The sequence below is a fragment of the Tachypleus tridentatus genome, chromosome 1 (genome assembly GCF_004210375.1).
Source record: "Tachypleus tridentatus isolate NWPU-2018 chromosome 1, ASM421037v1, whole genome shotgun sequence".
Classification (NCBI taxonomy): Eukaryota; Metazoa; Arthropoda; class Merostomata; order Xiphosura; family Limulidae; genus Tachypleus; species Tachypleus tridentatus.
Window position 1 is genome coordinate 141640253 of NC_134825.1, and position 12741 is coordinate 141652993.

Sequence of the window (12741 nt, forward strand, 5' to 3'; positions counted from 1 at the left end):
CTCAATAAAAGCCCGATTCTAGCATAAAATATTTAAAGTCACTCAACTAAATAATATATATTTCAGTTATTTATAGTCTCTCTCGTGTTTAATAATTTGTCTCATGGAGTACATGATTTCATACTTGTGTTTGTAATAGATAATTATTGTGAGTTTGTAAGATGCTTTTACCATTGACTAAAATTTGGGTAATTCTTACAAAATTGAGAGCCGTTGGTCTGTGGTCATTGGCATATATTACTATAACTGCACATTTAGGGATCACGGACTCGTTCACTCACTTGTGCAAATTATTCAACATAAGAATCGCTTTATTTATCGATGTATTGAACAACACGCAAGTTACTTTAATACGAATGTGGACATATGTGTGAATGTTGTTTCCATGAGACCGCCATCTAGTGGAGACATTCTGCGTTTATGAGGGTGCGGTTTCACTTTACTGGCTTCCTGGCACGGATCGAAGAACGACGAAACTTAAGCATAGACACTAGATCCAATGATATCATTTACGTATGGCGATCTCTTAACTAGTAGAAGCAGGTAGAATCATTTATGAATAGCAAAATTTCTCCTGATTCGGAAGAAATTCCGACAAACATGCACGAAACAAAAGGAAAAAACAACGAGAGAGAGCAAGAAACCTTTGGAGGAGCACGTAAGAAACACATTTGTTATTCTTCTTTCTGTAGATAGAGCGGCTGTCATGTAAGGTCAACTTCTGGTGGTTATTTTGTACTACTAACAATCTGACTTAATTTGAACGTTCTAGTATCAGCTGTCTTATATATACGATAGTTTTTGTCTCTCACTCTTAACGTTATCTGAAGTTGCAAGTGTGTTTAAAGCCTAAAATATCAAATACCAGTGTGAATCTGCTTTATAAATAGAGTGATTGTACGTCCCTACCGCACTGACACACATCTATAAAGAGACTGTGTTTATGACATAGCTATTGAGGATGTTGCTGTTCCTAATATTTAACAACAGATCAGAGGGAACCAAGCCAATCAGTAACTCTTTAATACCAACACTATGGGATTGACTGTCACTCTTATAATACCAACCTCTAAGAGTGAGAGGAATATTTTTGGGTATTGCACAGATTCGAACTTGGTTCGTCAGCTCCAAAATATACACATATCTACCACAAGACAAACTCAGAAAATCATATAAAAGAGAAGGAAACTATGTTCAGAAATCTTATATAAATAGATTAGTGTTTGTTTAACGCAGACAGTACCAAATATAAACGTTTATTATAAGATCCAGCGAAGTTTCTTATAAAGTCCAGTTTGATAAAATGGAAACAAAGATAATGGTATTTTTACCTTCGAAAGCGCTTAATATATTATGTTCTGTTAAATGAATAACTAAGAAACATGTAATAAATGTAATTAAAGCGACGACACGATACAAAAAAAATTGTTTAAAACGAGTCGTAAAATAAGATGTTTTGAATATAAGTTACAAAAAATATGTCGATCTTAAGACATAGTCAGCTATCGTGCTAAGTATAAATTGTAAATCATATAATTTCAAACACAAGAAATAAACAAATATTTGTTTAATATCTGTAAATTAAAGTGTAAATATATTGATTTAAAATATTTTATTTCATCTGAAAAAAGTTTCTTTACGTACAGACAGTTAAGGTGATATAACATTGCATTTTAGTCAAGTTGTCTTAGAATATGTCTCTCACTCATAACTATTTTAGGGATATCTGTTTACTTAGAGAGTCGAAATTTCAGGTTTTAAGACATAGTATGAATTTGATTTATGTCATTCATATGTAGCTTTAATGCTTTAAAAGGAAAAATGTAAAGAGCTCAATGGAACTTACCCCTGTAAAAATGTTTATACGGTTAAACAATGTTACACGAAGGTGAATCGAACTCGAACTTCTATACTCTTTCCACTCACAATTAAGCCTGTTATTTTTATAACCTATATAAAGCCAGTTTACTATTATTTTCTGATACAATTTTTGAACGTAACATAACAGTACATACTAAATTATCTTACACTTAATTGTACTAAAAGCGACCCTCAAAATGTTTAATTCTTCGAACTTTTCAGTAAAGTGTAAATAAACTATTATTTTCAAAACATTGGCTTTATTGGTTTCTCTTTTAAAAACTGTTTATAAACAGTGGCTGATAGAATACTAAATACTTATGTTTGTATGAATCAACTTATTGACTAACAATAAAACAGGAATGGAATTTTTTTTGTTAAAAAATGGTAATGAGAATTTAACAATTATGTTTATAAACAGCAGCTGATAGAGTACTGAATAGTTATGCTTATAAACAGCAGCTGATAGAGTACTGAATAATTATGTTTATAAACAGTGGCTGATAGAATATTAAATAGTTATGCTTATAAACAGTGGCTGATAGAATACTAAATAGTTATGTTTATAAACAGCAGCTGATAGAGTACTGAATAGTTATGTTTATAAACAGTGGCTGCTAGAATACTGAATAGTTATGTTTATAAACAGTGGCTGATAGAATATTAAATAGTTATGTTTATAAACAGCAGTTGATAGAGTGATGAATAGTTATGTTTATAAACAGCAGTTGATGCAGTACTGAATAGTTATGTTTATAAACAGCAGTTGATAGAGTGTTGAATAGTTATGTTTATAAACAGCAGTTGATAGAGTACTGAATAGTTATGTTTATAAACAATGGCTGCTAGAATACTGAATAGTATGTTTATGTTTTTAAACAGCAGCTTATAGAATACTGAACAGTTATGTTTATAAACAGTGGCTAATAGAATACTGAATAGTTACGTTTATAAACAACAGCTGATTGAGTACTGAATAATTATGTTTATAACTAATGGCTAATAGAGTACTGAATCATTATGTTTAGACAAAAATGAAACAGATCTCAAATTGTTTATTTTTGTGACTAATAATTTACATAAAAGTAAAAAGACAACGAGTGACACGTCACTAAACTTGTTATTTTGAAAAAAAATATTTTTTTAAAGAAGTGGCACAGTGGAGAATCTTTTTTTTGTGAATAAACAGAAGCGCCCTTAAGTTTGTATTTATAAAATATAGTGTTATGTAACTAAACACTCTTGTTTACAAACAGAGAATAACACAACAATGAAGGTGTCTATAAACAGTGACACAATATATAATCTGTTTATAACGGTTTAAGCTGTCTGTAAACAGTGAGTGAAAAAACATAGACATTTTCTGTTTATAAACAGTTACTGACACAACATTGAAACTCTAAAAACAGTTATTTGCGCAACACCAAAATTTTTCGTTTCAAGTAATCAACGACTCAACACCAATATTCTTAAAACAGTTATTGATACAGGATTGAAACTTTTTATAATTACTAGTATAACACCGAAACGTTTTAAGTAACGAATGACATAGCATCAAGACCTTATGTTTGTATGCGATGGCTTGAACAGTGCTACATTATTGTTTTGAAAACATTGAATTAGTTCACCAATGACATCTCAGGTTTGTTTTAATTCTCTATTTCTATTCAACGATTTTTATAACATTTAGAATTAATTTTGTAAAGAATGAGACACAAAAAGCTAAATATTCCATTTGTTTCTAAATAACAACTAACCAAATCGAATATGTTACGAATATTTTTACACAACAAGTCTGTACAATGGAGAATCTTTCTTATGCTTTACGTGGTAAACTTTTCAGCACATTGTTTATAATGTGTATTTGTTTAAGTTTCGTTTTGATTACAGCTTTATACGTTTTTCTTATTGTTACAAACTAATACATCGTAAAATAAACAACTGGTAAAAAACAAAATATTTTTGACAAATGAACGTAGTTTGCCTGCAGTACGTACAAATTAAAATATACTTACTTCCAGCCGGATTAATAATAATTTATTGAAACTTCTATTTTCTAGGAAGCATCTAAAGCAACTGCTCCTTATTGACACAACGGTATGCCTGCGGACTTACAACGCTAGAAACCAGATTTCAAAACCCATGGTTGTCAAAGCACAATTAGCCCATTGTGTAGCTTTATGCTTAGTGTGTGTGTTTTCTTATAGCAAAGCCACATTGGGCTATTTGCTGAGTCTACTGAGGGGAATCGAACCCCTGATTTGAGCGTTGTAAATCCCTAGACTTACCGCTGTACCAGTGAAGGATCTATGTGGTTAACCCTAAACAAACTACTTAAAGAAATAGGAAAATCACAGAAGAATATACTTTTGTTCTTTAGGATATTAACTGAAGACTGAGGAGTTGCAGGTAACTAAGATTACCGTCAAGGTTAGTCACACTATTGTGAACAACATTTTCTTTCCTATGCTTTTGACGATGAAATTTGGGGTTCGATATCCACAGTGGGCACAACTCAGAGATAGCCTACTGTGTAGTTTTGCGTTTAAAAAAAATGAGGCCTAACTAATCAGTATATATTAAGACTACAGAGGGTATAAATACTCTAATCGAATAGTGAGATTTGACTCTTACTCCTATAACGCACCTACGACCCCAAAGTGCGGAGCAATTTTGTGACAGTTGGACGTGAATCATGAACCTTTGGATTTACTCTCGGTCCTAATATTTACCTAAAAGCAAACACGTGTAACCAGAAATTAAGAAAAAATGATAACCTGAACTCGGGGTCCATAGAAATGTCTATTTATAAATGCAGAATGTTACCTACACGTGTTTATTTGTCTTCGTTACGTCACAATCAGTGATGCACATAGTGATAATAAATTATTTAACATTCTGGCATGCCCGTTACGTATTCAGCGACACCTAAACACGTCAAAGGCACTCTAATTTTAGGAACTGTTATCCGTAATTTAGAAATATTGATTACAGTGAAGGCAGTAAGTTAGTAACACCTTCCGTTTATGTGGTATACACCTAATCTAATAGAGCGATTGACTGTCACCTTTATAACGCGAGTTCAGCTGAAAATGGGGAGCACGTTCAACATGGTGTTGCAGCTTGAACCTTAAACCTTCAACTAGGTTGTATCCACTACTCTTTCTGGCTACCTTTGCTCTTGGAGGGTGTGAGGGTATTACAATTGGGTCCGTGTTTGTTTGTGTTTTGCTCGTGTATCTCGAAAACAAATACACTAGCATACATGAAAAAAAATTACACAAGATGGAAAGCCAGTATGGGACGGTCTTCCACACAGTTGGTCCAAATCTATATAATGGATCACTATAAAACTTTTATTTTTCTTTTTTTACAACAGGGAGATCGGACAATTTTGCTGTTTTGAGTTAATAAGTGTAACGACTTATCGGGTTTCTCCCAGATTTCACCGTCACATTAAGGTTGAAACTCTCCAAACCTCTAAGAAAAAAGTGATCTCGGATCGTTGATCATTCTGGATCTGAGAAGGATCTTCTGAGTTTTCAAAGGTGAAACTTGAAAATATCCAATACAAACGTAAGTTGTACCGAAAGGGTATAACGGGACGAGGGCATGTAATCTGTTTGATCTCTCGTGTTAAGTTCTGTTAGTTATATAAGAAAAGAAGAATAGAATGAATGGAACGAATAAACGATCAGACGAAGAGAACCTGCAGTTAACAGATTTTCTCTTTAAAGTAGTCTGATTTGTTGTCGTTGTTGAACATAAAAAGATAATTGTGTTCTGCCAAATCAGGCATCTAAATCTAATTTTTGACGTTGTCTTACCACTGAGTCATCGGAGCGGCTGTGACAGTTTAAACAGCTAAATAATCATAATAGGTTCATTTGATTGACAGAAGCTTTGTATCATAGCAACAAGACAATTTGTATTAATAATCTGTGAAACTTTCAAATTCTTAAAGTGTTTCGTTACTGCTTTTCATAAACATAAAATATTTCTCCAAAATAAAAGGAGGAAGCGATTTTCTAAAGGATGTTGTTGTTTTGAATTAAGCACAAAGCTACACAATGGGCTATCTGTGCTCTGCCCACCACTGGGGGGGGGGCGTTTCTAAAGGAAAGATTAACACTACAAAATACGTGAAAGATAGTGTCAACGTGTGAAGCGTTTTGTGGTGCGACGGGTATTTGTTCCTACTCAACAATAAAGTGAAGTAATGAGATGAAAGTTGAAAGGTCAAGAGGGAATAGGAAAAGGTCTCGCTAGCTGAAGAACACTAGATTAGAACTCATAAAAAATGGCCTGGCATGGCCAGGTGGGTTAAGGCGCTCCACTCGTAATCTGAGGGTCGCGGGTTCGAATCCTCGTCATACCAAACATGCTCGCCCTTTCAGCCGTGGGGGCGTTGTAATGTGACGGTCAATACTACTCTTCGTTGGTAAAAGAGTAGCCCAAGAGTTGGCGGTGGGTGGTAATGACTAGCTGCCTTCCCGCTAGTCTTACACTGCTAAATTAGTGACGGCTAGCGCAGATAGCCCTCGTGTAGCTTTGTGCGAAATCCAAAAAACTAACTAACCAACAGAAAACTCTCCATTGACACACCAGGGGGCTTGACAGACAATGAGACCAATGCGTAACTGTGTCTGCGTCTCGAATGTATTGATTTGTTTTGCTTTGATGCTCCTAAAAATAGAGTCGGTTGAAGCTTGTTCATTTACCAAGGGTTTACGCGTGCGTGTTTTATAAAAAAGTACCCATCAGTAATCTGTGTCTTGGATCTATAGATAAATTTGCTAAAGTATGAAATGTTAACCAGGTAATTAGACACCAGGTTTTATGATCTGCACACGGTCATTCAAATTTTGAATAGACAAACTAAAAACAAGGTATCTAGTTGACAGCATCCACCGCCAGCTCTTGGGATACTCTTGAGTGGCCGAAAAGAGTGTGGCTTAACAGTCACATTTTTACGTTTTCGTGGTAATGGGCTGCAAACCATAAATCACCATATTAACCAACCGGGCAAGTTAACTGTTAGATAATGTTCACTTTCAATGTTTTATAGGTTGTTTCTTACACATGAATTCTGCCAAAATGAGAATTAATCTAAAAATAAACAGTTTACTACTGGTGGTTAGGGCACCTGATTGGTAATCTTGGAATAACGGATTCGAATCCCGTCAATGAAAGCGCTAAACTTTCAGCAGTTGAGGTGTTATAATGGTATGGTCAAACCTGCTATTCACTAGTAAAGACAAGCGGTATTGACTGGCTGTCTATCAGTTCAAAGCTAGAAATCGCTATCACAGATACCCCAAGATTATCTATATCATTCTAAGTGATTAGCTTTCTTCATGAAGATTTTTTCCATCATGAATAAAACTAACCACTTACAATGACATAGTTGTTGAATATTAATAAATTCAAGAAGACACCCTCACAACCACTAACCACTTACAATAACATAGATGTTGAATATTAATAAATTCAAAAAGACACCCTCACAACCATTAACCACTTAAAATAACACAGATGTTGAATATTAATACATTCAAGAAGACACCCTCACAACCACGAACCACTTAAAATGACATAGATGTTGAATATTAATACATTGAACAGACATTATCACAGTCACTAACCACTTAAAATAACATAAATGTTGAATATTAATACATTCAAGAAGATACCAATACAACCGCTAACCACTTTAAAATAACATAAATGTTGAATATTAATACATTCAAGAAAACACCAATACAACCACTAACCAGTTTAAAATGACATAAATGTTGAATATTAATACATTCAAGAAGATACCAATACAACCACTAACCACTTTACAGCAGCATAAATGTTGAATATTAATACATTCAAGAAGATACCAATACAACCACTAACCACTTTACAGCAGCATAAATGTTGAATATTAATACATTCAAGAAGATACTAATACAACCGCTAACCACTTTAAAATAACATAAATGTTGAATATTAATACATTCAAGAAAACATCATATGACTTCAACCATCCAAGACCCGAATCAAATAAAACGGGTATTCATGCTATTCCATTCGAGAAACATATGCCAAATGACTGGACACAGGGCCTATGAATTTAGTTTCTAAAAAACTGTTGAAACAGATGCAAAAAAGCCATCCTTTTTATACACTGTATGGATTATGCAAAGCTAGAAGAGAAGAAGGGTATGCTTTGAACGTGACAGCCTTAAAAGAAACTATTTGAAATTACAACTATTCTGCAGGACTATTTTTAAGATTCACGGTCATCAGGTTGAGCATGACAGAACGTGTCGGTTTGGACTATAACGACGTAGTTAAGCTGATATTCATTTTAATATGACATTTCTAACTTAAAAAGGAGACTAAGTTTTATTTACATTTTTAATTACTTGGACAAGTGCCATAGTTTAGTTATTATGTCAGTGAAAGAGTTCTCTATGTTACCTTTACTTTCATTTCTTACACTCTTTCACACAACATATAAAACAAAATTTAAAAACTACCGAGTTATCGAATTTGTTTCAGGTTTATCAACGTTTTTATCTTTTCATTATCAGTAACAAGAGTGGGATTACTATGCTCATACTATCTTGTTTAAGAAGCATCTTTCAACTGGGATTCAGGATAACTATCGTGAAGTGAGATCACAATAACCACGTCATAGTTAAGGGCTAGCAGCAGAGTATTTTCAAAATAACTTGCATAAAGCCTTATTATTAACCAAGAACATATGAAACTGAATTTAGTTCCAGAAAAAGAAAAAGCATTCAAAAATAAACTAAACTAAATTTCTCGAAAGTTTAACAGTGATGTCGAAAGAGAAAAAAAGAAGTTTTGTATCTCCTACCTAAAGTGATGAATTTGCTTTATTATGGAAAAAGCTTTGTTTGTTTGGAATTAAGCACAAAGCTACATAATGGGTTATCTGTGCTCTGCCCATCACGGGTATCAAAACCCGGTTTTTAGCGGTGTGAGTCCGCAGCCATAGCACTGTGCCACTGGAGGACGCTGGAAAGAGAATAGTTATATGTTTGACCTTTCTTCTGGTATATATAGTTCAGTTCATATAATAAAATGAAGTAATTAAAAATAATATGAAGCAAAACCCATTGTAAAAATAATAAATTAATAACAGTTTGGACATAAAGGATTAGAAATTAGGAGACTTTATTGACAACAGTTTGGGCATAAAGGACTAGAAATTAGAAGACTTTATTGATAACAGTTTGGACATAAAGGACTACAAATTTGAAGACTTTATTGATAACAGTTTGGACATAAAGGACTAGAAATTAGGAGACTTTATTGATAACAGTTTGGACATAAAGGACTAAAAATTAGGAGACTTTATTGATAACAGTTTGGACATAAAGGACTAGAAATTAGGAGACTTTATTGATAACAGTTTGGACATGAAGGACTAGAAATTAGGAGACTTTATTGATAACAGTTTGGAAATAAAGGACTAGAAATTAGGAGACTTTATTGATAACAGTTTGGACATATAAGACTAAAAATTAGGAGACTTTATTGATAACAGTTTGGACATAAAAGACTAAAAATTAGGAGACTTTATTGATAACAGTTTGGACATATAGGACTAAAAATTAGGAGACTTTATTGATAACAGTTTGGACATAAAGGACTAGAAATTAGGAGACTTTATTGCTCTCGTTTAAGAATGAAACCCTTCCTGGGCTTGAGTTGTTGCAATGTTCCCAATTGTGAGTACATGTCTAGATGTTTTTAGACTTAACTAAATGGATAGTAAGCCAGGACTGAAAATCCGAAGGTTCATTGTTCACGACTCGTTGCCGTAAACACGTTCCTCACTTCGGGACAAAAGACGTACAATTAGTGTAACAGTCAGATCCTGCTATTCGATTCGAGATGATTATCCCAAAAATCGAGAAGGGGAATTGTTGTTGTCTAGTTTACTTTTTTAATTCAAAATAAAAGGCAACTTTGGTCCTTTAATGCTGTTATAGGTTTGCTCGAAAGTCTGAAAATAATAATAATAATCATATGGTTGATCCGTGTATAAAGATGCTATATATGTTATGTTGATTAGTACATGAACATGCTACATATGTTATGTTATCAGTATATAAACATGCTACATATGTTATATTGAGCAGTACATGAACATGCTACATATGTTATGTTGATCAGTACATGAACATGCTATATATATTATGTTGATCCGTATTTAAACATGCTACATATGTTATGTTGATCAGTATATAAACGTGCTACATATGCTATATTGAGCAGTACATGAACATGCTACATGTGTTATGTTAATCCGTGTATAAACTACTTCGGTTATATTATGGACACGAACCTAAAATAGTCAATAAAAGAAGAAATAAACATAATTCAAATAAAATAAAATAAAAATAAACATAATTCTAAATAAAATAGGTAAATTATTTAAAAAGTAGGAAAACTAATTTGAAATTAAGTTTGTGTAAAATGATGTGGTAATAAGTATTATATACATACATATATATATATATACATGCAGATATAACTAGAACGTTTCTATGACACGAAGTGTATGTTCGATGAAATAATTTATCTGATTAATCATTCTTTGTTAAAAATTGTGCCTAGAATCACATTACCAGAAATTTACATCACGTTATATCTCAATTATCCACAGCGTTCCAAGAAATTTGCAAGATGGAAAACGAAACAATGTGTTTGTTATTTTATTGGAAGGGGACCAACATGTGTTATACACGGAATAGAAACTTTCTACTGGAACCTACTTCGTGACCGTCTCTAGTTTTACTCACTTCCAAAGTGATATTAATATGCAACGTAATCGTTCGATACCTAATCGATTCCGTTGTGAAACTCAAAACGTATCGTGCGTTTTCCAATTTATTAGGGAGTCGTTCATTGTTTTCGCCATTTTGAAGAACATGCAAAACGAATACCGTAAGAGGGGAATGATCAGGATCTTGTGCTTGTTTTCCAATAAGTGACAAGAGATCGTAATTTACTATCAGTAGTAACGACCGTTAAGAGAAAATTTCTAAACCCAAAAGCACCTTTTATGTGCCATGTTATGGGTGTCCTTTTAAAGACTTGTATGGTGGGTCACGGAAATTCGAGAGAAGAACAGCGAAACCTGTAAACTAAACCATTTTCTATGAAACAATTTCCTTGTTATTTCCTGGAAAGCTGTTATTACAAATAATCACTTTTGTGCTGAACCGTTTTTTTTTCCTTCAACAAACATTATGTGTTGCTGAATTACTGGTTTGTATATATATAAGCCCTTTAAAGATGAAATAAAAACAAAGAATCTCACAATCCTCTTCCTAGATAATGTTTCCCGTTAGCTTTAAAACTCTAAATTCAGGGGTTTGATTCCCCTCGGTGGACTCAGCAGATAGCCCGACTTGGCTTTGCTGTAAGAAAACACACACACTGCTGGCCAAACTCGTAAGGCCAATGAACATAAAGAAAAAATATGCATTGTGGGTTGTTAGACTCAACCACTTATTTGAGTAGACCTTCGAAAGATGAAAATAACAAAAGGGAAAATAATAAAAAAAACTTTTTTAGCATTTAATAGGGAAAATGTGAACATTATGAAATTAGCCTAAATACTAGCTGGTCAAAAGTTTAAAACCATACTAAAAAGAATTCCTAAACAGGGTAGGAAATGCCCAACAACAGGTCTCAGTAGTGAGTTCCACGGCTGTCAATTCAAATAACTGCAAACATTCGCTTTGGCATGGTCGATATAAGCGTTTGAAGAAGGCTGGCTGGAATGTTATTCCAAGTGATGATGATGGCTTCACGAAGGTCATGCTCTGTTTGGAATTGACGTCCATTTCTATAGACTTTCCTTGTCATCCACCCTCAAATATTTTCAATTGGGTTTAGTTCTGGCAAACACGCTGGGTGGTTCAAAAGAATCACGTTATTCGCCATGAAAAAGTCCTTTGCCTTGCGGGCATTATGGATTGCAGCATTGTCCTGCTGAAAGATCCAGTCATTTCCACACAAGCGAGAGCCTTTAGACAATAAGGATGCTCTCTTCAACATGCCAATGTAGCCAGCTGCTGTTTGACGCCCCTGTATAACCTGAAGCTCCATTGTTCCATGGAAGGAGAAAGCACTCCAGATCATGATGAAACCTCCACTGTGTCGTGTGGAAAATGTCTCCGGTGGGATATTCTTATCGTGCCAATAACGTTAAAAGCCATATGGACCGTCCAGGTTAAATTTTTTCTCATCAGGGAACAAAACCTTTGCTCATTTTTCTACGTCCCATGTTTGGTGCTTCTCGGCAAAATTTATTGAGCTGTTTCGTGGTGTGGAAGGAGGCGTGGTTTTTGAAGACGTTTACGGTTTTTAAAGACTTTCTCTCGTAGATGCCGTCTTATTGTTCTTGAGCTGCATTCTGCATCTGTAAGGGCCTTAATCTGGTTCGACGATCGGCTGGTGTTTTGCCGGACAACCCTTCGAATCCTCCTGCTCAACGTAGGCGAAATTTTTTGGGGCGACCACTTGAAATTCTCGTTTCGTATCCCTCAGGGTCTTTTAAGAAATTTACAACAGCAGTTTTACTACGCCCAATCTCACCTGCGATGACACGTTGAAAGAGACCTTGCTTTTGCAGCTCGACAATTCCGCCACGTTCAAACTCTGTCAACTTTTTAGCCTTTGCCATGTTTTTATTCAATGTAACACAGGAGATGTCGGTGGGAGATATTGACAACGCTAACGCTTGAACACAAATGTCTAAATTTCGTTACGTGTTTACCGATTAACGCTTCGTTTCAGTGTGGTCTTAAACTTTTGACGAGCTGGTATTTAGGCTAATTTCATAAT

General features: G+C 34.3%; 1 protein-coding gene across 1 annotated transcript in view; it reads left to right on the forward strand.

Annotated features, from left to right (window-relative positions):
* Window positions 1-428: 428 nt before the first annotated feature.
* The window catches only part of LOC143225776 (band 7 protein AGAP004871-like), a 32962-nt gene continuing 20649 nt past the window's right edge, over window positions 429-12741 (forward strand). Inside the window, exon 1 of the mRNA XM_076455764.1 lies at window positions 429-658. Coding sequence (XP_076311879.1) covers window positions 556-658 — 103 coding nt within the window. The 5' untranslated portion in view covers window positions 429-555. The remainder of the gene's footprint in view (window positions 659-12741) is intronic.